At 47.1% G+C, this 26981-nt stretch overlaps 1 protein-coding gene across 1 annotated transcript; it reads left to right on the top strand.

Moving 5' to 3' along the window:
- The first annotated feature begins 6026 nt into the window (after positions 1 to 6026).
- On the top strand, positions 6027 to 25912 carry LOC141949817 (cryptochrome DASH-like). The gene is given in 18 exon segments (XM_074884268.1): positions 6027 to 6041; positions 6162 to 6334; positions 8201 to 8294; positions 9145 to 9261; positions 9263 to 9276; positions 10153 to 10301; positions 10678 to 10766; positions 12817 to 12890; positions 14468 to 14557; positions 16422 to 16505; positions 17849 to 17907; positions 18994 to 19049; positions 19051 to 19152; positions 22899 to 22911; positions 22914 to 23176; positions 24024 to 24151; positions 24153 to 24219; positions 25802 to 25912. Coding segments are annotated over 18 exon segments (1698 nt in total).
- Positions 25913 to 26981: the final 1069 nt, after the last annotated feature.

Genomic DNA, 26981 nt, shown 5'->3' with positions numbered 1-26981 from the left:
ATTTGGTGGGGACTACAGTAAATACAATTTGGGGAGAAGTGGAGAAAGTGAAGGCTTTTTTCTCAACTCTTTTTTGGTTTCCATTCATTTGCCATTCTCCTTGGTAACGCGTGGCCAAACCACAATGCCACTGTCACCTGCAGGATCAGAACCAAGCTCTCTACACTGAGCCTGCGGGCCAATGCTTCACATCCTTGGTCAGTGTTGATTCTTCCTGTCTCCAGTAAAGAACCTGACTTTCTGCAGGGCAAGGAGGACGTGGCTGCAAGACCACGATGGCTTTGAGGTTTGTCTCCAGGAGAAAATTCTAATAGATGTGAAACCCATACAGGAGCCCTTATAAAGTCATTTCCTTCTCATAATGATTACCCAGCAAAAGTGTTTATATGATTCCCAGAAATACTGCTTCCTTAAAATAAAACTCAACATAAACAAACCTCTATCCAGTGGGGGATACGAAGAAGAAAATGCTGTATAGGACAACTGGCCCTCAGCGTCCATGGCAGGACTCTTAACATCTTACTCTGTCCCAGACAGTGCTCTTATCTGCTGTGGACATGCTGTTGAGCTGAGTAGACACTGAGACTCATCTAGGCTGCAGTTCTTCTTGTCCTTGCATCACAGCCTGCATGTCAGAAATGGCCTAGTGACTATTGATTTAACTCAGTGGACAGTAACATTTGGATCTGTGTTTTTAAATGTCTAAGATGATTTGACTATATCCTTCTATAAATATTTTTGTCTAGAATATTCTGTGCTTTTATTAGCATTGTTAGAGATGGGTCTCTAATATGAAGGCAGTCAACACTCAAAATGCCCTGTGCTGTTACATGGGAAGTGATGTTACATCCATTTTACAGCAGAAGAAATTCTGCTGTAGACAGAGGGCTGAAATGATCCGTTCCAAGAGCACAGGGAGAAGCACAGATCAGAACACAACAAAGACATGATGTTCTTGGGTCTAGTGGTGACCACAAAACCACAATTTCTTTCTTTGCTTTAAAAGCCTTTTCAACCTGAGGGTTGAAGCAAGTCCTTGGTTAGCTCCATTGAAGCCATACTGAATTACATCAGCCAAGGATGTGAGTACACTTAACTAATATTAAGCTACTTCATTTACAGTTGTGCATGTCTGATCCTTTACCTGGGTAGATATTTTTTCTACTATTTTGAGGGCTTTTCTACTATTTTAAGTCAGGTGAGAGTGTGTTTCAAACTCATATGACAGCCATGAGCAGTAGCTGATACTAGATGCTAAACAGTATTTAAGCCACTTGGCAAACCTCAGACAGGTCCAGTAATTGTAGGTGGATGAGAGCATGCAGAGGGTCATTAGGTTCCTGATGGAGGAAATATCGCTGAAAGGCAGAAGAGGAAATGACAGATTTAATGAATAGTGGTCACAAGCTGAACTACAAAGAGCAATCAGTCTGTATGTTTTCCTACAAGAACCATCATAGTAGAACCAAGGCCAGATGGTCCCTGCACAGTACCTGATGGCAAAACCCCTCCAAACCAGAAGGCATGACAAATGACTCCAGGGAAGTCTCTTACTAGTAAGAAGAGTGGCTGTATTTATGCAGGTAGTGATCTGAACTCTTTGAGTGGGTCTGTGTCCTTCTGCTTCCACCACAAAGGAGAGTGCCAAGCCTTTTGCAGTCAAAACATCAAAGCATTGTTTCTGGAATGGGAGGTCTTGGCAGTAAAGGCAGGTTGCCACTGTAACTAATGGTTCAAAAAGCTGAAAGGTAGATCTAGGTGGAGTATCAGATATGCATAAAAAGAAAGAGGTCTTTCATGCTGGTGGACAGATTTAGCATGCTACTCAAATTCAGGAAAATGAGATTGAACCTGTCATAGCCAAAGAGACATTAGAGCATACACTTGGACGCAGCAGGACTGGTAACAGAGTCACTACATTCTGTCTGAGCAGTGCTGCATTATATGTTGATCATGAAGGTTTTATGCTTTTATGAAAACAGCTAATGATGACATGATTCAAGATTCTGTAAAGGGCTCAAGAGAGAGACTCAGTAAAACATCAAATAATGATGTCAAACTTTTCATGCATGACAAGCTAAGAGCAAAAGCATCATTTTCAGAGAGACTTAAAAGAAGCAACAGTTGGGATTTGCTTCCGAAATGAAAGAGGAAATTATTCAGGCCCATTTGTTACTTTAGACACATGAAACACAATCTGAATTAAGATGGTGGTATGCATCATGAATGAAGTTGGGCACAGATGCTTATGAACATGGACATTGATGGATGATATCTCAAAGACTGTAATCAGTGATGTAATGACACAGCAGTGCTGGAGGCAAACTGTCCAGCAGAGGAAAGCTTTTTTGTCCTGGGGGAAGGTGATCAAGTGTGAGCCTTTAACATAATCAAAACTTCTCGAAGAATTCACAGCCACGTGTGCAGTCACCTTCTACCTTATTGTTTGCAGTGCTGCTCAGTGCATGGGTGAACCTGCTGCTGCTGTGTCTGTTGTCTTAAACACTGTTGCTGTTCGACAGAAGGCTGTCACTATTGAGGAAGACTTCTGCCTTCCCTTGCCTCAGTGTTTCCCGGCAGCCTGTTTCTGTCTAGGAAAACAAAAGTACTGGTGTTTGTATGTTGTTGAATTTCCATCACAGCAAGCTAGCTGCAGAAAGGGAGAGGAGAGGAGAGGAGAGGAGAGGAGAGGAGAGGAGAGGAGAGGAGAGGACAGGACAGGACAGGACAGGACAGGACAGGACAGGACAGGACAGGACAATTCTCTGGCTCTGTAATCCAAGATGGGTACAACAGACATTTCTGACTGTTAACACTCAACTCCAGGAATAAACAAGAGACAATAAATGGCTTTAATGAGTGGAAAAGGACACCCAAATCAGCAAGGGGAAGAGTACCGCTAAATGATTATTGACTTGTGAGTTGGGGTCTGTCCAAGTCCAAGGCATTGTGTGCCGCTGTTCACTTTGCAAGAAGCAATTGCTAAATAATGTCTAGCCTGGTCCCTAGGTTTCTCCTAGGTCTGAATAGTTCATGGCCATCCAATTCTTTTATCACAGGTCCCCTGTGTAATTTTGTCAAAGTACACAGACCTCCCCAATGTCCCATGAATTACCTAACAACTTCAGGGTTCCAGGAAGGAAGCCGTTTCTTGGAGGATACTTAAAAGAACAAAAATGACAACGGAAAACGTGTTCTCCTCCCTACTGGCATAGAGACTGATGGTATTGCCGCACCTGTTGGCAAAGCTTCTCTGCTTCCCAAAGGGAGAATGGAAAGCTGGAACACCGTCTCGGAGTAAAGAGACAGGTGTCAGTGGAAAAAAAACAAAGCTTTTGTTCTCATTGACTGTGTTCATCTGAATGGAAAATCCAGGCAAGGAGACTGGAGAGCCTGCAGTTCATGATGCCAGGTCTCCTGGTTTCTAATTTTAAAACAAAGTGCTCCTCACCACCACTTTTCGTAAACACCCCCATTACACATATTTTCAGAGGATGATTTCATAAGGTCTCACAGAAGCAGGGACTGAGCAGACATAAATGCAGAATCTAAGGAGAAACAACTGTGTAATCAAAAAAAATCATCCTTTATTAATCTAAGGAGAAACAACTGTGTAAGCAAAAAACTACCATCCTTTATTATCAGGGTAGACTACAGAGTGGATGCAATCAGCACTATTTTAGAAAGCACTGGCTTGAGTGTGCAGCAAGATTTGTACTTTCCTACAAGAGTGTGAAGGAAATAAACCTGACTTCCAACCATGTAACAGAAAGGGTATGGTGTTGGGTGTAAGGAGGTCTGGGTTCTGGGCCTGAGCAGACTATTTGTCCTTTATGGACATCTGTTTTTCCTGCCTGCTCTTGCTGCCAAGGTCGTCACATTTAACAGCCGTGTTGGTGCAAAATCATGGTGCTTTTGCCACTACCGCGATGTTGGACACCTTGCACCCTTTATCTATACAAATAGAAAGCTCGCAGAGACTCACTTGCTTTTAAACTCACTTTTGTTTCTTCATTGGTATATCAACAGTTTCAAATCTTCTCTCTTCATTTATGTTGCAGAGGTTTCTGTTTAGTGGAAACCAGCCTTCCTTGCCAATAGGAAATAAACCTTTTTCAGGCAGTAGGGCACCTCTCTTTTGCACACCCATTAAATAAGACCTCTTGCAGATGCAATGCAAGTGGGTGGCTGTCTAGCAGCTATGAGTAAGCTACAAGAGGATGTCATTATTGCCAGACTTGGACCAGCTTAATGTCAACCAAGACATCGTGGGGGAAACCTGACTGCAAACAAAAGCAAAGCCAACTGCACTATTTGTCCTTGTCCAAATGAAGACAAAGGCAAACAGGGAAGATTTATAAACTGGATTTGTAAAATCCCTTCATTTCTAATACAATAAAGAGAAGTGTTTGCTTCTATGGCATATGCATTACAAACCGACAACAGTGTTTTCCGTGAGCATGAGCTAAAGTTTTGGCTCTACTTTTCCTTCACCCTCTGGGATGAGTCACTGGTTCTTATAGCAGGCTGCAGTCTGATGAGCCAGGAAGAGGAGCCCTTGTTGCACAGAAAAGGAATCAGGAGATGATGTGTCATGTGGTTACACAGGGAACTGGCATCACTTCCCACAGCCAGCCAATGCAGATTGCATGCAAAGGACCTGCAGGCCTGGAGGAGATGGAAATAAAGCCAAGACTCCCCAGGGCCCACTGGGGTTTGGGTACCACATTTAATCTTTGGTGAGCATCTAAGAGTTCGTGTAGCCCCACCAAAAGCTCCACTTCAGCAATTCAGGCACTTAAATGAGCTGTAGCAATTAATTTCATAGAATCGTAGACTGGTTTGCATTGGAAGGGACCTTAAAGACCATCTAGTTCCAACCCCCCTGCCATGGGCAGGGACACCTTCCACTAGACCAGGTTGCTCAAAGCCCCGTCCAACCTGGCCTTGAACACTGCCAGGGAGGGGCAGCCACAACCTCTCTGGGCATCCTGGATGTTCAATCATCACCAACTCCTTGCTGCAACATGTTAACCCCTTCCCCATCCTCTCCCACTCCAGGAGAACCAGGGGAGTTACACAAGGGGAGCATGTGGCTGGAGACCTCTGAGCCAAGCTGGGTATTTTTTTGCATTTCCTCTTATTATGAGAGCCATTGAATGAAAAAAAAAGGATCCCGAGGGACAATTCAGTGTGTAAGGGATGTGTGATCACTGGTGTCCAACATCGACTTACGGAAACTATAGGATGAGGTAAGCCTTTTCACTTCAGCTGGTGCTGTCGGGAGTCAAACACATTTATTATTGCTAATCTACAGCTCACCTTTTGTTAACGAGCAGGTGAACAAGCTATCCGCAAAGCTGGTTCACATTCTAGCAGGCAAGGGTGCAGTCAAGTCGGGCCTTGGCACCTAAAGGCTAAATACTAATGAATACTAACTGTCAGAGCTGGGTGAGTGGTGCTCGTTGCAGGGGGTCGTTTCACCATGGCTGTGCCTCAGCACAATGGCTCAACGGGGCCACGCGTCTGTGTGAGGTGGTTTCCAGTGCCAGTTATGTGGAAGATAAAGAGATTATGGAGATAAAAATAAATAAAAAAAAAAAAATCCCACAAATTCAGCAATAAGTGTGATGGGCCGAGGCGGGGCTCCTGTGAGAAGCTGCCATGGAAAGGCGTGGGGACCCCAGAGCAAGGGAAACGGGCCTCCTGCCCCGCCGCCTCCTCTGCGCCCGCACAGCCCCGGCCGACACCGCTGAGGGCTCTTCCTGGTCCCGCCGCCCTCACGGGACGCGGGACGGGACCGGCCCGTCCCACGGGCCCGCAGGGAGATGGTGGGGGCGGCCGCAGGGAGCCGGAGGCGGGACGGCTCCTCCCCGGCGCGGCGGGCTGAGGGGGCAGCGGGCCGGGCTGCGAGGCGCCGAGCTGAGGGAGGACAGAGCCGAGCCGGGCTGAGGGGGCCGGCTGAGGCACCATGTCGGGGGCAGCGAGAATGGCTGTTTGCCTGCTGCGCTGCGACCTGCGCGCCCATGATACCAGGTAGGGCCCGGCCGGCGGCGCCCCGGATATTTCTTTAGAAGAAACCCCGCTCTTGGGTAGGCTGAGGGGAGGTGCGCGCTGTATCCTGCTCCCGAGAGCTTCTTTGGCCCTCTCTGTGTTTCCAGGTGCTTCGCTGGGCTCAGAGCAATGTAGATTTCGTTATTTCCCTCTGCTGCATCAATCCCCGGCACCACCTGGGCACCCACCGCTACAGCTTCCCACAGACAGGGCCCCATCGGCTCAGGTTTTTTCTGGAAAGAGTGAAGCATCGAAGAAAAATGCTCAAGAAAAAAGGAAGGTAGCTGAGAAAGTGCCGTGCAGATATGTCTGTTTTTATTTTTCTACTCGTTTTATATGCATATCCGTGCTGTGAGTCAAATCATGTCAGATAGTCTGGGCTCTGATAACTCATTTCAGAGAGCCACAGCCCTTCTGTTAGGTACAATAAGGTCCCGTACATAGCCCCTGTTCAGATGACCTGCTGTGGCATCTGCAAAGGAGCGAAGAGCCATCCAGGCTGCGCACCATGCGGGGTTTTGCTTTCTTTAACTCAGATACCACAGATGGGCACTACCCTTGAGCGCTTTGCCCAGAGTCCTTACGACTGGAGTCATGAACGTCAGTCTTCTGAGATGTAGGCAACAACACTAGCCACTGTGATGTGTCCTTCCTTGTCCCTAGCGAGTTTTCCCTAGGAGTTGGCTTGAGACAGACCAACATGGATCCTGGCTTGTGAGACTGGAGAGTTAAGTTTGCTCAGGCCCTGTCCCGCTAAACCCAATCTCTTTGGTAGACTGCACTGTGGGAAGGGGGTCTTGAGGGATTCCTTCTTCATTATGCCTTTAGAAACCTGGGATAGACCAGGGCCTGAAGGTCTACATGCTGAAGAATTCCATTACCGTAGATAACATCTGGCTTTGCTTAGCAGAAGGTGTGTCAGCCAGCCTGTCTTCTCCCAGAGCAGCATAACAGTGGTAGTAAAAACAAGAGAAATGGCAGCGTGGACCATGCAGATGGTGAATGTTATAGGAGACTGAAAGAATTAATCAGTGGATATCTGCACCCACACCCTGTAGTGAACAGATTCAGAGCTGCTTGGGTGCTGCTGTGCTGTTGTCAGCGGCTGATAGGAGACTGGTCTTCTGCAGTGAGAGATGTGTGGTTGTGAAGAGTTGTGACAAAAAAGCAAGATGAAAAAAAAATGTTAGCAAGACGTTTTGGCTTATAGAGTCATGCTAAGACCTAGTCTCCATTTCTATAACCATGAAGTATCTTCTTAATGCAGTGGTAGACAGAATTCTCCTCCACATCCAGTCTGCAGTGTTCCCTGTGGGCAGTTTGGTCTCTGCTTTTCTGTGGGAAGTAAGGGGAGCAGCTCTCTCAGCAGCACCCCTTGTTCCTTGCCCTTTTCAAACCCAGCCCATCTTTTGAAGAAACTTTTCAGTTATGCTTTAAATTATTCTGATAAAAACACTGTATTACCCCTTCAAGAACTTCTCCATCACAGGCCTGTGTTAGATGATGCAGTAGTCTGTGTGTGTGTGTGTGCGAGAGAGGGAGACAGGGAAGGGGACAGAGTCACGTATGAGGCTCCTCACAGACCTGTGCACCCACCTTTAACAGACTTTCTCACCACAGCTTCTCTTTTGGTCTGGTTCCCTGGGTACACAGCTGGGCAGTTGGTGAGGTTGCAAGGTGGGAGGGAAGTTTTGTTGACTCTTACAAACACAGAGCGTTCAGAGGAAAGAATTTGTCTGAATACTCCCACATGAAAGTGGAGAGGGGTCTGCCCACAGGCCACCGCTACCTGTGAAGGGAATTGAAAGAGGAATCAGTTCATGAATCTCAGCCTTAGTGTGTGAGGATGAACAGATCTGACATTTACTTTTAGGTAACAGCCTGGCTTTCTGCCCAGTCATCCTTTGTAAGGCATCTGGGGTAGTAGAAATGTGTTTGACACAAACCTAGCCCCAGAGGCTTGCAAACTGCATTCACTGGGTCCTAAAAAATGTAGGTTAGTCAAATCCTGTCTGTCTGCCTCCACATACTGTCTGTGCTCCAGAGAGAACTAGTACATGGGTGCCTGGGCTGGGACTAGGGCCTCCTGTACACACAAATAACAATAACATCAAACCTAATACAGGCCAGTATTTTCTGTTTGCAGTACCCTGGTTGTGAGGAAGGGGAAGCCGGAAGATGTGGTCTGTGATCTGATTACTCAGTTGGGGTCTGTCAGTGCTGTGGCTTTCCATTAAGAGGTAAGGGAAATATCTGAGTGACGTTGTTAAAAGATAAAATTAGGTTGTGGAGGTTTCTTCCACAGTCAAGCAGTGATACAGATCCTGTGTGTTCAGAGCCTTTCTTGCCTGTGGTATTGTTAACCTTGGGGAAACTGGCTAGTTCCTGGGATGGGGATGGTGTATGTGTTTGGGTGGGAGTCCTTGCTGGATGACAGCAGCTATTTGTGATTGATCACTTGCAAGTGCTGTGTCTTGAGGAAGACGAGTTTCCGGCAACTGACATTTTAGGTCAGCTGAGTGCATTTCTCCTTCTGTTTGCATCAAGCTGCCTTTTCCTGGCGCCTTCCTTGCACAGGAGCTAGCTGCCAGGGGGCATATTGTACTGAGTGTAGAAAAGGCCCATGGTGAGTTGACAGCACCCGTATTTAGGCAGTTGCCCACCAGCATGTTAAAGAACATAAGAGTCCGGTCCTGGACTGCTGATGGGGTTGGCATGTCACTGACCTGTCTTCACAGAGCTAAGTAGTTTGATCCAGAGCCTGCTGAATTCAATGGAGGGCTCTGGATCCAAACCACTGGGTCTGGAGGCTTTGTGTACACACACACGTATGTATATATGTACATAGATGCACTCAGTATTAGCAGAGTCTGGACCTCAGAGCTGTCTAATGCAGGAATCACTCTGTGACCTGCACTGCAGGTATTTGCAGAGGGAAATACTCAGAGATTGTCCATAACCACCTCTCTCCAAAGGGCTGAAGCTAAATGTGGAGATGAGGGAGGAGGGCAAGACCAGGGACCAGGGTCTGTGGGCATGCAGGAGCTGAGGCCGTGCAGCCATGGCCTCATTGCATTTTGTTCTCCCTAGGCCACGCAGGAGGAGCAGGACGTGGAGAAGAGGCTGTGCCAGGTGTGTAGTCAGCACAGGGTGAAGATTCACACACTCTGGGCACCCACGCTGTATCATCGGGAGGACCTGCCCTTCGGGGCCTATTGCCAGGTGGGTGCTCCATGGTATCACTCACCCCTCCACTGTCCCATTTGTTTCTCACTCCAGTGAATGGCTCAGGAGGGGTCTTAGTCATCCAGTCCCACGAGGAAGGGACCCATTAGTCCATCTTCATTTATGGAAGAGTGTTGTCATGCTCATACACATCAAGGGGAAGGGGCACTTTCATCCCTCTGTACCAGTAGGATTTACGCTTCAATATGCATAAAACCAAGGGGTTTGTTTGACTGTTTATTGAGGGACTGTTTTCTCTTTGCCCTTCCACCAGCACAGTTTGCATACTCAGTCTGCAGTGCCTAGACCCTTTGTGACACTGGACTAAATTGCTCCATTACCCCGTCTGGCTAAATGCAGCTGCCTGTGACAGTGGCCCTTTGAGTGTGGACTCTTCATAGCTCCCTCAATAGTCACTTGAGGTGTAGGTGATGGAGTTGAGTGATTCATGGTATCCTATAGAAAATGTATAAAATAGGGCAGAAGAGGCAGGCCATAAAAATGCCCGTTTCTCTCTATTGACTGAAAAGGCAGGAGGAGGTTACAAATTTTTACATTGAGGTCAGTCTTAGGGGTAATCAGAAGTTAGGTGAGATAAATCTGACCCTTATGGATTGCCCCATCAGGACACACCTTAAATTGAAAAGGCACATTTTGCATCAGAAGCAGAAAGAAACCCGATGAAGGACTGAACTCCTCATTGCTGCTAGCCCCACGGGCATCTACCTCTATTGTGTCAGGCAATGTACAAACACAAGTCACAGATACGCAGCCTGGAAAGCCAACCCTCCATCTGCAGAAGCTATGTGGTGCTGTGTGGAGGGGCCAGGGTAGCCATCCTGTGGAGATCTGACTGTGCTGCAATCTGTGCAGGTTGCCCAATGTCTACACCCATTTCCGAAAAGCGGTGGAATCTGAGGCGAAGGTCTGGCCATCCCTGCGGGTGGTAGATCAGCTAAAGCCTCTGGCTCCAGGGGTGGAAGAAGGGTATATCCCTGCAATGGAGGATTTGGGACAGAAGGGTAAGAGAACTTTATTTGGCAGTTGCTCCCATGAAATCCTACTCAGAGATGACTCTTGCTAAGAGAATCAAAACATGGAGGCCTCCCAAAGGCAGTGGTTGCTCTTCAAACTGTAACTAAGCCTCTGTTCACTCGTACAGCAAATGAAGATAAATTCCCTGTGTGAAGAAGCTGCCCTGTGGCTGGGTAGAAAACATCCTGTTAGTCAGTAATTTTTAATATGTTTGATGTGGTCCTTTAAAAAAAGGAAGACCAGGACACAATCTTATGTCCCCAAAGCAGACATCCCTACTGCTGAACATCCCTAGATTTTAAGCTCCCTACCCTTGAGAAACTTTCCAAGAGGATAACAAGGTGATGGTGTTTTTTGTGGCAGATCCTGTGACTGATCGACAAACAGACATCTCCTGCAGTGGAGGAGAGACCCAGGCTTTAATGAGATTCCAGTATTATTTTTGGGACACGGTAACTCTTACACTTCCTTGTCGGCATCCTCCCCCTTCTACATATGGCTGTGCAAGTGGGTGAGGCTGCAGTTTCACTTCCTAATAATATTTCCTTAGCTCCTGTATAACGCTCTACAAAGGAGGGAATTAGCATTATTTCAGTTTTTCAGAGAGACAAACTAAATCAAAAAGAGGTCATCCAGGAACTGGGAATGTAAGCCAAATACTTAGGAACCTAGGTTAGTGGCCGTCCCTCTTAAGTCTTTTTTCCCCATCAACTTTTTGGAATTGGGATAATTTTTTAGCTCCTTTACCTTGATTTGCCCTTTCTACTCCCTTGTTCCATGCCATCAGCAATGTAGTTCCTCCATTTTGGAGGAGTAAAAAGCAGCCTGAAGGGCTGCAGTTGCAAATGGGGTGAGAAATAACCAACCCAAGCTGCTGCCCACAGTTAAAAATAGTAGGAAGTTCCGAGTAGTCTGGTTTAAAAACTTGCAGCCAATAATTACAGCTACTTCTTGCTCCCTTGCTTTGGTGGAGTGAAGCTGCTCCTGACTGCATTTTGTCTGTGCATCCTGACCGTTTTTGAACTTGTTCCTGGTCTAGTTTGAGGAACTGCCTTAAATTTGCCTTGTGTGAATTTAGATGAAGACACGTGTGCTGATTGCCAACAGCATCAGGCCCTGCACAGCTTTGTGGATAAAGGGGGTAGCATCTCTCCAGCTGAGATGGGTTAAGTGCCCTCACTGGGACAGCTCCCAGGGGATTCTTTCAAGCTGTGCTACAGAAGTTCCTGCATTCCCTTGCTGTTGGGGACCAGTGTTATGGTTTAACCCCACTAGGCAGCTCAGCCTCACACAGCCGCTCCCTTGCTCCCCGCCCGTGGGATGGGGGAGAGAATCGGAAGGGTTAAAGTGAGAAAACTCGTGGGTTGAGATAAAGACACTTTAATAGGTAAAGCTAAGGCTTCGTGCACAAGCAAAGCAAAACAAGGAATTCATTCAGTACTTCTCATCAGCAGGCAGATATTTAGCCACCTCCAGGAAAGCGGGGCTCCATCATGTGTAACAATTACTTGGGAAGACAAAACGCCATCACTCTGAACATCCCCCGCTTCCTTCTTCTTCCCCCAGTTGAGCATGACACCATATGGTAGGGGATATCCCTTCTCTCAGCTGGCGTCAGCTGTCCCGGCTGTGTCACCTCCCAGCTCCTTGTGCACCCCCAGCCCGCTGGCTGGTGGGGCAGTCTGAGGAGCAGAAAAGGCCTTGAGGCTGTGTGACCACTGCTCAGCAGTAACAAAAACATTGGTGTGTTATCAGCAGTGTTTTCATCACAAATCCAAACATAGCACCACACAAGCTACTATGAAGAAAGTTAACTCTTTCCCAGCCAAAACCAGTGCAAGCATGCACAGCTTCTACTGTTGGTCCAGCGTTAATACAAGCAGTGCTGGAAAACCTCTTTCTTCCTTTTTGTTATGCAAATATTGTCTTCCCCAGTGAGCCAGAACAGCCCTTTAGCAATTGTAACCTGTGCAGCGAAGGGGATAGAGATCAGGCTTCCCTATGTCCTCTGCATGGTCAATGGAGTGCTCAGAAAATGGAAGATCTGCCCCCTGCTGTAAATGTGGGTGGCCCAGAAATAACAGGCTTCCTGCAGCTGACTGCTGGGTGCTGTCAGGCACGATTGTTCTCAAACCCAAATAAGCAGCCACATGGACAGGGGAACCAGCCACCAGTCCCACTGGTGCTTCTAAGTGGATTATTGATCCAGAGTTAGGTGGGTATGGGCAGGGAGCAGCACAGCCAGGTTCACAGTGCTTGTAGAAAGAAATGTGCTACAGGCTGAAGCAGGGAGCATAGCTTGTGACAGAGCTATAAGGGAAACTGCTGGCCTGATCAGTTCCTGTGCACTGGAGGCAGTAACTGGGCAGCTCTGTAGTCCTTGCAGGCAGCCATGAGAGGGAGCCCAGCCCTGCCAGTTTGCTCTGGCTCCAGTTAGAAAGAAAACGTATTTGGCAGGTTGCACATAAAGTATTAAAACCTTTTGTTAGTTTGCTTGCACAGAACCCGGTTGCATCTTACAAGGAGACTCTGAATGGACTGGTGGGAATGGATTACTCAACTAAATTTGCACCATGGTAAAGATTTTTGTTGTGAGACTGGAAGCTCCTTTCCTGCTCCCATCCCAAACTGATGTTACCTGTCTGCTGAGTGCTCACTGGGCATGGGTAGGGGTCTAGGTGTGATTTCTTTTGCCCTTTTGCTTGGGGTACAGCAGCCTCAGAGCTGCTCTTTATTTCGCTTCCAGACAGTGGTTCCCTGGGAACATCCCTGCAATTAGGAATTGCTGAAGTGTAGCAGTACTGTGCTGAGAGCCCAGTGTGCTGGGAGCAGTGATGTGGACAGGGCACTGCAGAGACACACCACTTGTCTTTGGCCATGGTTTTGTGGAGTGAAGAGACACTTCTGATTATTCCTATTGCAAAAGGATCTCTGGTTTGGGTAAATACGATGACTTCTAATTAGGGGTTTTAGTGTCTGGTGCTAGAAGGGGCACAGTTAATTCCAGACTGAAACTGCAGCGGCAGAACCCACTTCAGCCTAATGCTGAGGACATCTGGAGTGTTTTTCCGACAGAATTGCGGTGTGAAACGATTTTCTGAGGCTGTTACAGGTCAGGATTTCTTATTTTCAACTGGCTTCAGTGGTTGCAGTGGATGGCTCCACCTGGTGGCACTTTGGGATTCCGGGACCACTGGCATTGCAGGAGTTCATTATTTTTGGTCTCCACTCGAGTTTTGCCAAGCTGGCCGTTTGCCCAGAGCAGACAGTCCTGATCTGCCTGCCCCAAAGTGTTTCTCTGTCAGATAATCAAAATCAGACCGGTTTAGATTGCAGCCAGTCACTCACATCTCCTACTGGCCATTTCAAAGTGTTAGAGCTGGTCAACAATTAAGGGAAAACTCTTCAGGCCCTTTCTTCCTGTTTTCCAAAATCCATTAGAACATCAAATGTTTCCATAAACCCTAGTGGGAAATTGCAGTAAAATACATTTCTAGGAAAATCAAGGTAAAAGTTGTTCCTTATCACCCTTTACCTGGGGTTGGAGTCTACAAGCTCTTTCCTGTCTTGCACAGCACTGATTTGGAACAAATGGAAGGAGCCCAGTGGTTTGAAATGCCAGAGCTGGGTTTGATTCCCTACTTTTCTTACCGTGCCTGAGATCTTCAGCAAGTCATTTGTCTTCTGTGGTTGCTCAAATGAGACACTAAGGTACTGTAGGAAAAGGAGCCCTGGGCATATGATAGATAGGTTTGTAGTAAAAGGAGGGCTGTCGAACAGCTGGGACAGTTGATGTGGAGTTTCACATTTGAGATCCATTTTGGGTTTGTCATGGGTGCGCTAAGTCACCAGCTGATCAAAGTCTTTTAGGCAAAATTTGTCAAATTTCTGTAAAATGATTTATCTCAGTAGGTTGGAGACTCCTTTAACAGTCATACACTGGGAAGGGGACAGATTTTGATTCTCAGACTGCAGAGTTGCAAAAATGTCATACAACTTGACTTGGGGAAGCTGTTTGGGAAGTCAGTGGCAGAACTGCAAACTGAGCAAAGTTTTCAGACAACTCTAAACACAAAGCTGCCCCGTCACTCCCTCCGCGCAGACATCAAGCTGTCAGTCCTGCATTGCATTCAGGACATCATCCTGCTTTCAGGCTGGCACTGGGCTGCATTTCACCTCGATACATCTATGAGCAGATCCAGAAGTATGAAAAAGAGAGAATGGCAAATCAGAGCATATACTGGTATGTCCCTGCGCAATCACTGTGGCTTGTTTTCTCTGAAAAGGAAACAGGCATCTCACGCACACGAGAGAGTGATTTCTTAACTTTCTTCTTAACTAATGCTTGTTTTTCTTGTGCCTGCTGTCCGGTTCTTCTGGGTTGCATTGCAGTTCTGTTTCACTATGGATTTATTAGTCTGCCTTTGACATCTAGAGGCTCTAGGCACTTTAAGTAAAGATTATTAATGCTAGTTGTCATTATTATTGCTGGAAAATGTGGTTCATGATTTTTAAAACTGATCTCTGTAAATCATCACCATCCCTCTCTGTGTTGTTATTATGGGCTAGATGAGAAGAAAGAAGAATGATTTACAAATAAAACCCAGAGGGTTTCTCACGCCAAGGATATGAGCAGGGTTTCACCCAAAAGGCTCAGTGACTGTGTGACTTGCACAAATCACATGGTGTCAGAAGGACATCTGGCCACAATCCAGCAAATGCCCCGTGCTTGCTCGGCTGCCTGGCCATGACCACACCACCACAGCAGAGGGGAAGAGGGGACTGGGAAGTGGGCTTAATGCACCCCGCCTTGTCACCCGTGCTCTTCTTCACCTCACCACTGGCTGCTTGCCTGCCTGCAGGTTGTCCTGAAGGAGTCTGGGGGACAGTTGAGGTCACCATATCCATCCCTGGGTTGGCCTTGAACTTGCTCATGTACTCTGATCTGCCCAGACACTGTGAATTAAAGCCTGGTAGGGAGCTCTTATGGAGAAGTAGGTTCATGTTAGAGCCCGGCCTAACACTGGACCTGGATGGGAAAAAACCCAAACCACAAAGTCTGTGCATAGTGTAGAACTGTTTTCATATTGGTTTGTTACATTTTCAACATGTCAAACAGCACAATGGTTGGTGACAAACAGGCAGAACATTGCCAACAATTCCGACCAAAATACTCAATTTCAATTCACACGACCTTTTTCCTGTTGAAGAGTATGCTTTGCTTTTTTTTTTCAAAGACAATATTTCAAGAAATGAACATACTCATGTTTTTCCATCTAATAGTCAGCCAGCCTGCCTGCAGCTGAGGGGCCATGGTGATCTGAGCATTTTAAAGTGATAAATAATTATAAAAAAGAAGCTGTCAAACTCCCAGGCACTACAGCCAATTGTACAGTGAAATACAAGTCGTGGTGGCTGCACATGAGGGACTGATTGAAACTCAGTATCACCACACTAGTTTTTAGCATCTGGACAGTGTCCTGTTTTGTAATGAGATTTTTAGAAAAGATCTTGTAAGCCTAAACGTCAGCTGAGCAGAATATTTCCAATATGCCAGAGAGCTGAAGCAGGTCTCAAAGGCTGGGGTGCCATCATTTTATAAGAAGCTCTTTTTATATAAAACTGTCTATTTTATGCAGGCCTAGCACCTGATCTCATGAGCTAGACCACTGTAAACCCAGTTTTGAAAGGTGCCTTTAAGTCCCTTACAAAGGTTATTGCTTAAATTGGTGCAAAGCTCGGAGGAATGTGCTGACAAGCTTGCTCATGCGGAAGTGCGAAGCTGAATCGGGTCCTCGCCCTGCTCTCTGGAGAATTACATCCCAGTAGGGACGGATGAGGAACAGGTTTCCTGAAATTCTGCTCCTGCACTCGAGTTAAGGAAAGATTCCCAAGTGATTCATGCGAAGTTTGCTTTCACTATAGTCATCCAGGTGCAAGCTAGGTGAGTAGGCTGGGGGCAAGAACTGGTATCATGGGAAGGTATGTGAAGTTGCTTGCTGTGAATAAACATCATGGTGTTAACGACAGGTGCTATGGAAGCAAAATCTTAATTCAGTAGTTTTATCTGACCCACAGTGAAATACAGACATGGCTTTGTGTTTTAGAGTCCTGTTTGAACTGGTGTGGCAGAATTACTTTCGATTTGTGGCCCTGAAGTATGCCAGAAGGATTCTCTCATTAAGAGGTGTGTATGAATCACCATATTTGGAGAGGAAAGGTACAATCTTACAACAGAGAATGTAAGAGAAGAGGCTGTCAACATTGTGTTGTACAAATGTTCTTTCATAGCGCTTGTGTCACCACCCTGGGATGTTGCTGGGGACTTACTGTTAGCACCATGGTGCTGGACACTGTGTAGACACTGAGACTTTTGCCCAGAATCTGATTAGCTACGGGGAGTGTTATTAACACGTGTCAGTGGGAAACAGCAGCACAATAAGAGTAAAGATGCTGTTTCCGGAGACACTCCAGCTTTGGAGAGAATCCAGGCTTCAGGCTTGCCCAAGTGTACCAGAGAATCTGTGACAGAGCAGAAACCAACCCAGCAGTGTGCATCCCAAGAAACCAGATATTCTTTCTGCCTTGCACTACACAGGAATCAGAATGAGATTCAGCTCCAGACCCTGAGTCTTAGTGTGGGTGTCTACATGTGAAATGGGGCTCTGACCTCTCAGTCCAACAAATACCTAGTCCATATAGTCAGAAAACCCTACAGCTGCCTGTGCTGCGTGAGCTGTTCTCCATGTGAGGTAGGTGCCCACACCTGAGCGTACAGCACTGTTTTAGATGCCCTAGGGCAGTCTTCCCAGCATCGGGCTGTGGCTGCAGAGGAGCACATCTCCCTCAGGGCCTGTGTCACATCTGCCAGGCCTCTGTGGCTCTTTCAAATGCCCTACAGCATCTCAAATGGCACTGGATGGCAGTGGTGGGACTAACCTTAGATGTCTGGAGCTAGAGATGAGATGCCCCAGAGGCAGCAGGCCTCTGGTTTTGCCTGGACTGTAGGCAAGGACTGTAATTGCCACTGGACCCCTGCAAACATAAAGTCATCCCCCTCATCTGTTCCTACCCCACTGCAGGAGCAAAATGTTACCGGGGACTGCTGCCAGGTAATTCTGGGTTTAGTTTCTGCTACAGAAATGGACTTCACATAAACATTGTCCTGGAGTAAAGCTGAACAAGAAAATACTAGCTTAGGCCAGAGCATATCTCCAGCTGTGGTGTGACATGTAAGTCATTTTTAATTTGAAAAAAAAAAATCAAACACCAACAAAACAAATAATCAAAATCCATTACGATTTGAGCATCCTTTGAGTGCACAAGACTTCCCTTTGCAACACCTGAAAGGAGGAATGGATCATCTCTAAACCATTGCAAGAAGGAACATGGCTTGTTTGTAATACCACTGAGAGGTATTACACTTCATCCTAACATTTTGTCAACCAAGGTGCCCCTGGCTGTCATTGTTTTATTAATAACTGCCTACGTCAGCATTTGTCTTCATTGGCAGTTCATTTTTTTCCTCAGTCAGGCTTCAAAGTAAAGAGGTCCCCTGGAAAAAGGACCTTCAGTTCTTTGAGTATTGGAAAGGTCAGTAGAAACTGCAGGTTTGGCTGAGTGTCTTTTTGATTTTCACGTGTCTGCAATGCTAACATGTGCCCAAACCCTAACTCAGATTTACGTAGGGGAACTGTCAGCATTCTCAGGGCCTGTCATTTAAACTGTTGCCAGCAAAGAAGAATCCAACCCCTCGATTTGCTGGGAGTGCAGGATACTTGGCTTCCCTTCCGAGACTGAGCACCATACAGGAGCAGGCCCACAGGGTATCATGAATGGCCAGGCTCTGTCCGGTTGGTCCGTGCCTCGTGAGGTGCACTGCAGCTAGATTTTCCTGCCTAGGTGGAAGTGTTACAACCTGTTGATCCCTTCTGTTTAGTCACACAGAGGCTGACCAGCCCTTCTTGTCAATGCTAGATTGCCATGCCTGCTGCATTTTGTTCTTCTGATTGGTTTTGGTTAGAAGGTTAAAACATTAGAATAAATCACATCTTTCATTATGCCACAGCCTTTTAATATCCTCGCTTTTCTTTAGCTTTTATAGCTTTGTTGTCACATGAATAGCAATCATAATATCTCAAAACTTGGAGGGACTAACAGATTAAAATATCAGAATCAGTGAAACACACACCTACATATCTTTCTTCACGTTAATGCCATGTGTATCCATTTGTACACAGGTACAATAAATCTTTTCCTTAACAACAGACAAGGCTCTCTACTTTTCAGGTACTAACCCTTGGGGACTTGTCCAATACATCCCTCTCTGCTATTAGTCACCTGTCAATCTTTCTGTTCTTGGCCCATCTCACTATTGTCTGTATATTTATTTCGCTCTGCAAAATTCTCTGCAATCCACTTGATTGCTTTTCCAGTCTGAGATTTTTCTGTACCTTGTTTTCTTGCCAAAAATTCTCCTCATTTTCAGTCTAATTTCCTATTTAATTTCCAGTGGATCTTAGTGGCTGCACGCCAGCTAAACCTCACTGAAATCTCTCCCTGCCGCTGTACGCTGGCACTGCCTTACCTGCTTGGATGGCTGTGAATGCATGACCACAGGTTGGTTTATGAGTGCCCAAAAATGTCATCGTGTCCCAGCGCTGTCTTTTGTCTCTGCAGAGGACAAAACAGGGGTTCCTTTTGTTGATGCCAACATGCAAGAGCTGGCTGCGATGGGGTTTCATGTCTAACAGAGGGTGGCAGAATGTTGCCAGCTTTCTCACCAAGGACCTGGGCCTGGCCTGGGGGATGGGGCCAGAATGGTTCGAATACCTGCCTGTAAGACTGAACCCTCTGTGTTTGTGGAGTTGCCTGTGCTCCCTGTCCTGAGTGACAGACAGGAGGACTAGCTCTGCCTAATAAGGAAGGATACAGAAGATGACTGGTAATTTTCAGGCTGAATAGAAGTGCATCTATATACTGCTTGCATGGTATGTACTGGCCAAAGCTCACGTAAGAAAAGGAAGTTTTGCCAGAGTGAAGCTGCCATCAACCAAGATGTAGCTAGGAAGTTTGCAATGGTAGTTTTGATCCTCCATGTAAAGGTTTTAGCTAGACATCTGTCACACTTGAGAAAACCTTCAAACATAAATTATGTTAGCAGTGCTCTGACTTGCTCACCCCAGAGGTTGGGGAGGAGGACAGCCCAGAAACAGAACATAAAAAGAAGTATGTTCTGGCCACTGAAGCCAGCGCTGGCACAGCGTCTTTGCATTGATCACTGTGGACAGGGAAGCCATCTAGTCAAGAACAGGCAAGTATGGACAATAGCTGGATCAGCTTCCAGGGAGCTCTGCCCTTGCTAGAGGCATCCTTCTTCATTCTGGTGAGTCACTGGCCTCCCTGCCAACTGGAGCACCGATTTGTTTCTCATATGCCAATCAGCAGCCATGCAAGCTCAGTTAAATAGTTAAATTGCTTCTCTGTCCTCAGTTCCCATAGCTTCTTCCCAGGAAGGTCTGAACAGGCTGGCAGTCCCCAGTTCAGCTCTGTGCATCTTTGCTTGGTTGCCATTATCTCTGGTGATACTGATGGAGACACCGTCAGTAGCACCATGCTGAGCAGTGAAAACTGAGGCTGAAGAAGTGAATCTGCATTTGTTCTGCACCAGACTGAATGGTACAGACTGAAAAAGACCAAATACTAATATCAGCTGCACATTAGAGATCTTGTCTGTGCGATACAAGAGGCTACTGGTAATTAGTAAGCTTTCTACTCCCTAGGATGGCTGGAGGTACAGAGAAAGCCCAGTCACCTTGGCATTATCTGTAATAAAAGAGCCTTTTTTGTGAATGTAATATTTTTTTTTGAGCTTCCTTGGAGCTTCCCTGCAGCTTTGGCTGCAGAGATCTACAGGAGGATCTGGGTGCTCTTCCCATTGCTGTGACTCACACTAGTGCTGTGAGTAGTGCTGGGCTTGCACAGTAACATGGTGCAGGACTTCTGCAGCATCCTCCAGAAAGTAGTCTTGGTAGCTCACACCAGATTTTGTGATGGAAAATCTTGAGTGCATTTCTTTTGCAGTTTCAGTGGGTTGTATGATAGCTGATACCCTGCGTGCCCTAAGCTTCGTAGCAGTGACTTGCCAAGCAGGGGCTGCATTTCAGTATGGATGATCTAGTTCCTGTAGCCTGAGTGTACTGTATGTGACACACAGTGGCCCTCCAGAAAAATGGTACAACACTCACAAATGCGCAAACACATCTGTGCATGCCTGTCCTGCAGAGTGAGCCACTAGGACCGTTTTGAATGATTTGTAGTATCTGGCTTTTGATAGCACCTATCAGCTATGGCTTTCAGACCAGTTACAAAGGTGACCTCATTTCACAGAGAAGGCAGATCGCTTCATGCACCGGCAAGCCTCGTACTCAGCCAGCTGATTAAGAGCTGGGAGTCAGAAACTGAGGCTTTGCTCCGACGGGCGGGCAGCCTTGCCTTCCTCAGATAGGAGCTTGGTTCGCTTTGCAGTCAGACTCAGAGGGCCACGGAAGATCCCAGGTCCTGTTCCCCAAGTGAGGAAGACCTGGAAGGTCTCACACTAGAAAGACGCTCCCTGGGTTACTTTTATTCATATGGGCATGAATGTTACCACCCTTGGTGGAAGTGGGATTTAGCATTCTGCACTAGCTGTTTCACCTCGGGAAGCCCCAGATGCTGACTGCCACTGTAGGTTGGTGTGGCACAGGCTGGTCCTTGTGCCCTTCTGTCCCTTCCTTTCAGCTTGTGTCACACTGAAATATTGCTTGACAGTTGTGTTTCTTTAACTTGGTGGCATCCCCAAACATACAGGAGACATCAGTTTGATGGGGAACATGGCTGTTGAATGGTAGAGGCCAGTGCAGAACTGAAACTGGTCTCACTTGCCTCTAAAAACGGAAAGCAATGCATATTTTATCTCTGATACTTCTAGCAAAGGCCCACCGAGTGTTTGCGCATGCCTGTGAAGAAGAGGGTGTTTGTCATCCACACCAAACAGGCAGGGAGACTAGGGCAAGCTCTCTGCAACCCACTGAAGCCAGGGGAGAGGCCAGAGACGTCTGGTGTCCTGAACAGAGAATCTCAGCTATGATTTCATTCACAGGGTCAGGCCCCAAGGAAAGGGAGAGAAACAAACAGAAGAGAATGCCAGGAAGGGGCAAGGCTGAGGGGGAAATGAGCCTGCCTCCTCCAGTCCCCCTTGGATTTGCCCTCGCCTCCCACACACACTCTCCTGCATCTTAATCGCACAATCAGGCCTCCGATGGCATCTTTCTTCCCCTCCTTATCTCACCGGCTGGAGGAAGTGCTGCTGGGAAGGGGAAGCCTGGTGCACAGGGAGCATAGCTGGCTATTGATCACCCTGACCCCTGCTCTCGGCTGGCTTTGCAGAGGAAGGGGAAGGGAACTTGGCTGAGCCCATTCCCCTGTGCCTTCTGCCATCTGGGTGCGTGGAGCTCCTCACTTTAAGGAGCAGCTGAGATTTTGGAATCCACTGTGTGGACTGGTTGTTGCTGCAGCTGCAGTAAAGGGAGAAGAGAACAGCACTGAACCTGCTTAGTGACGTGTCTTTGCAAACTTGTGCCACAGCTGCCAGTGCTACGCTTTCGCAATGTGGACACCCCTCCTAGGAACGCTCAGAGATCCCACACCCTATTTGCTATCACTGCCACTCCCCTCCTGAGCTAGGTTTGAATTGTCCTACAACTGGAAAGCTTCTGATGTTGGATTTAAGCCACCCTGACCAGCTGAAGAGCACTCAAGACTGGACCACGTTCTGCTCTCATTTGTGCCTGTTTCAGGAGCCTTGCTCCATTTTGTGTAAGCATCCTTGAGAGCTTTTTATTTGTTTAGATGTAGAATAACTTGATGATGTGCAGCCTACTACATACGTCAGGAGAGCTCTAGTGTCTCCATAGGAAAGCACCTCTCTCTGCCAAGTCCCTGTGAGCTGAGGCTTATTGCCTGATGAAGGCTGAGTATGGCAGGGAAACAACTGCAGTGTTTGTACTGACTGCATCTTCATACACTCTGTGTGGTCACTCCATGCAGTCTGAGTTAGACTTCTCTCCAGACTAACTAAGAGGATCTACAGAGATGATTTTGTTAGTCTGTGATCTCTAGGTAACCAGTCAGGAAGAATTTTCTCATACTTGAAATGTACTGGGCTACTGTTTCTTGGAATATTAGCACTCAAAAGCTAGGGCTAGTTGTCATGAAGTCTGCCAGATGATGGCAGAAAGAGAGAGATTTTTTTTTTAAAAAGGAAACAGAAAGACTTTTACCTATCTGACCTAAGGACCACGAAGTGAAGTAGCCTGGGAAGCTGATCCCAGCTGTACAAAACAGCCATGCAGCATGGTCCTCTTCTGAGAGAGATGACTGCACCTACATGGGAGAGCTCTAACTACCCCAGTGGGGCCAGATTGATTCCCATGTGAGGAATTCAAATACACCAAAATTATATTCAAGTAAGGGGTGGATGGGGAGAGAAGATTCACCAAGGGCCAGACCAGCTCTTCTTACTGTTTTCTTCCTCTGTTCTCAAGGTGGATTATGACATCTGAGCAATTACGGCAACTGGTTATACAGCGCTGGTATTGGCCATGACCCACAGGACAACAGGAAGTTTAACATGATTAAACAAGGCCTGGATTATGATGGCAATCCAAGTCTTGTTTGGCTGTCTTACAATGAAGAGTGCAGCAAAGCATATGCGGTAGTTTCAGGGAACAGGGGAGATCAATCTGCTCTGTGGACACTGCTGCAAAAACAGTTCTGTGATCTTGCCAACAGTCAAGCAGGTTCCTTGCTGTACAGGAAGATCTGATGTTTACAATCTGCTACTGTCCCCAAAGAGCCTGGTGCTCTGTATGCCCTCCCTGCCCTGCCCTTGGTCTGTGTGTTTAGTTCATCACCATTTCTTCCGGGTAACAGCCACATCCCATTCATATGTCACACAGCCATTTCCTTGAGCACAGAGCAGCTTCTTGGAGAACTCACAAGTGACAAGAAAGACTGTTCAATAAACGGAGCTGCTCACATGGTGCCTCGGGAGGTCCTTGAGAGTAGATTAAACCTGTGACTCCTCTGACTATCCTAAGTGGTGGGAGCAGATAAATCGCCCTTTCCATGTGCTTAGCCAGTGTTCACATACTGGATCACCCATTTCCACCCTATTCCTTAGCTTCATGGCAAGCTGTGCTGTTGCCTTTCAGCACCATAGCTGGCAGGACTTAGTAAGGAAACAGAAATTAGTCCTAGTAGGGGACACAGCAGTAAAGTTAATGGGAGACTCGGGGGCAGGGGGGCAAGTAAAAGGGTGTGCAGCTGAGCTAGTCACCCTAGTTTTCTTCACAGTCACTGGAAAGAAAAAAAGGACTTCTTGGGAGTGACTTCATCACCTTATGTCCTAAATAGGGCAGGTGACCTGTACCAAAAAAGCACCTGTCTCCCTCCTCTGTCTGCAGGTGAGCCTGGGAGAAGAGTCTCTGTCCAGGTCTCTGTGTTTAGGCACTAATTCTGGGTAGAGAGTTTAGCAGGAGGGTCTAAGACTTGACAGAGGTAACTGATGCTGTAGTACACCAGCTTCTTTACCTGGAAATTGAGGTTCTTTCTTTCTTGTTAAGAAAGACCCGTGCTGGGAAGCACTTAGAGATTGTTACTGAATGGATCCTGTCCTGTTGGTTCTGTTTGCAGGGCGACTATGTCTGGCTATAGTCTCAGAACTACAGGGCATAAAGGGAGAAGATACTCGCACCCCCTGGGCACTGAGTGCTGCTCTCTCCCAGGCAGGAGTAACTAGGTGAGACCTACACACAACCGCTTGTGACAGCCCCAGAGTGGAGCCGACACATCAACCAGAAGCCCGTCAATACTGGGGAGGTTTGGATGGCATTCGGAGGGCTCTAGGCAGCTGCCCTGCATCTGTAGGACTGGCTGTGAATTCTGCTCTTCTTCCTCAGGTATAAAGGGGAAAAATTGATTTCATGCAAAGTCACGTTACCTCACGGCAGAAGGTGGTCCAGCCCTGCACAGGGACTGTGCAGCCAGGGTTATTTAGCTGTGTCTGTCTTACTAAACTAAATAGATCTGAGGCACAAGCCCAAGTACGGACCTCCTCTCAGCCAGCCAGTTACACTGTTAGTGTATTCCCCAGCACTATTTTGCCAGGGCCAACAAACACATTCCAGAACCTTGTTCGAGAACAGTTTGAGGGAACCATGTGCTAAGGACTGTCACAAAATAGTCTTGACAAAGCCACCCTACATCAAATGGATATAAACTGTGCCAGGTCTGTTTTTTGTTTACTATTTTCTAGGTAGCTTTTCTTGCTCAGGTTTTCTTCTGGATACATAGTGCCAGATATGAGCAGAGGGATGGGGTATCTCTGAAGGCCTCCACTGGCCTAACCACCCCCCGATGCAGACAGACAGGAGGGAGCCAAGGCTGATGCTCAGTTTCCACTCTGTTCATGAGGTGGAACTCCTATCATGCCAGAATGCATCCAAACTGGAGTCAGCCAGACCAGTAAATATGGGGACTGGTCCTTGCACTTTTGCTTTTTGGATGTATCTGCCCTTTAGAATGGGCACAGATTAAGACGTGGATCCTGCGACACATCAAGACTTGCATCTTGACTGGGCTGCTGTTCTTGGAGGAGGTGACTATGGAAGGAGAGTGCTCTGTAGGTCTGGGTGGGGCCAGTGATGGTGAAGCTGCAAGGAAAGAAGGAAATAGATGTAACTGACAGTTGTGTATTTCAAGGGGTTTTCAGCATTTTGTCTTCCCCCATGCATCCTCCCTGCCTCCTCCCAAGTAAGGATACTTTGTGAAGGCTCAAATGTAGTTGTCATATGATGTTCAATGAAGAATGAAGCATGTCTTCATTTAGGGTTTTAATCCCAAGGTGCAGTACCAAACTTCTCAGGCCAGATTCCTTTGCCATGAGTGGAAAGTTTTGCAGAAGCAAAGCCTTCTGCTCTCAGCCATGCTGTTGAAGGGCCTGGATTATTACCCTTCTGCTTAAGACTGCATTTGAGATCTGAGAAAGGACCTTGTGGAGGAGCCCCTCGGTGAGACACTGGTTTCTCAACTCTCCAGCTCGCCTGGGGTTCTGTGCGGCTCCACTGCCACACTGTGCTCATGAAATTAAAATACTACTGGGAGGAACCGTTGGCCCAATGTTAATGAGACCTGGGGAAGAGCCTCCCCTCCTATCACCCCCAAACTGAGTATCAAAATACCTTTGAAAATACATGCGCACACCTTACCAGAAACCCTAGTTTCCTAAGTCCAAGCCTAGAGCTGTACCTGTCAGGCCTCCCCTCCTTTTTGTGAACTTGGGGGTAGAAATGCCATGTGCACATTTTTCTGCATGTCAAGGCTGCTTTGCGATCAGATTTACTCTGCAGCATCAGTCAGTATCTCACTGTTCATCTGTCACTTGCAGCAGGGAAGAAGTCCCTATCCCAGGGGCAGGGGAGGACCTGCACACATGCCAATGCAGCACAAGGACAGGGGGATAGATTTTTACTTTCCTCACAAGAAAGATCTATGGTGAAGGCTGTCCAGGTGCGTGCTGGAGAAGCGCTCCATGTGAGCTTACGCTACTGAAGATGCCAGGGTAACAGTTAATCTCCTTGAACCAAGCCAGCGTAGAAGTCTGGCCACAGCAGAGCAACTAGGGATCTGCCTCTTCAGCGTTCCCAGGGACACGAGCTGGAGGTGGGTATTTGGAGGTTGTGGATTAGCACTGCTTGTGGTGATGGGATCTCGTGTTTTCACTTCAGTGCTTAGGCTGCTGCTGTGAGCTCCGAGGCGGTTCGCCTGTCGCTCTCCAGGACTGGCTGCCCTTCGGCGCTGAGGGTCTCACCCCCATGGACACTGTATCACTCTCAACTCTGTAAAGTCCTTTGGTTGCAAGGGGCTGCCCAACTAATATTAATTAACCAAAATGGCGTGGCCTTTCTGTTTGGAGGAGGTGTGGCTACTTTTCCAGTGCCTTTTGCCTTCCGCTGGTGCTTACAGCTGTCACAGCTAAACTTCTCTCTTTACAAACTGGAGCAGATGGTTTATTTGGCAGCTGTTCAGTCAGAACTCTTTCTAGTGAACTTTCTTATGCTAATTTTTCATGTTTTAAAGCTTTAAAACTACCACTCATTGTGCAATTAAAAGTTTTGCTACTGGAATATTTTATCTTGCTCATTTCCACAGAGATCCATAGACAGAGCAAGACTTCAGAGGACGGTTTTTTACTGTGTCTCCTACAGTACTTTGGAGAAACACTAAATTCCTCTTGAAAACAGCCCTGGAGTCCTTGCAGTGCCCAGGTTGCTTTTGGTGCCAGCCTGGAAGCTGGAAACTGTTCAGTTCACAGCTGAAAACTGTATTTTGTACTTAGCACTAAAAACTGGCTAAAATGGTTCCCTGGCCACTTTAAGCATTTTGGTTTTATGCAGAATGTTGTGCTTGCTTGAAGAGTTTGGGAATCTGGAGGTAGCTCTATCTGTGCTGTCGTGGAACATTGTCACCAGACGGACAGCCCAGGTTTGAACTCCTCAATCCCCAAAGCAGCCCTCTCTCAGTAGATGGGATATGGCTCTGGATTTACTACCACTAGGGATCTGTTT

This window comes from Strix uralensis, chromosome 1, assembly GCF_047716275.1.
Source record: "Strix uralensis isolate ZFMK-TIS-50842 chromosome 1, bStrUra1, whole genome shotgun sequence".
In the NCBI taxonomy this organism is placed as follows: domain Eukaryota; kingdom Metazoa; phylum Chordata; class Aves; order Strigiformes; family Strigidae; genus Strix; species Strix uralensis.
This window is presented reverse-complemented; position numbering and strand designations above follow the sequence as displayed.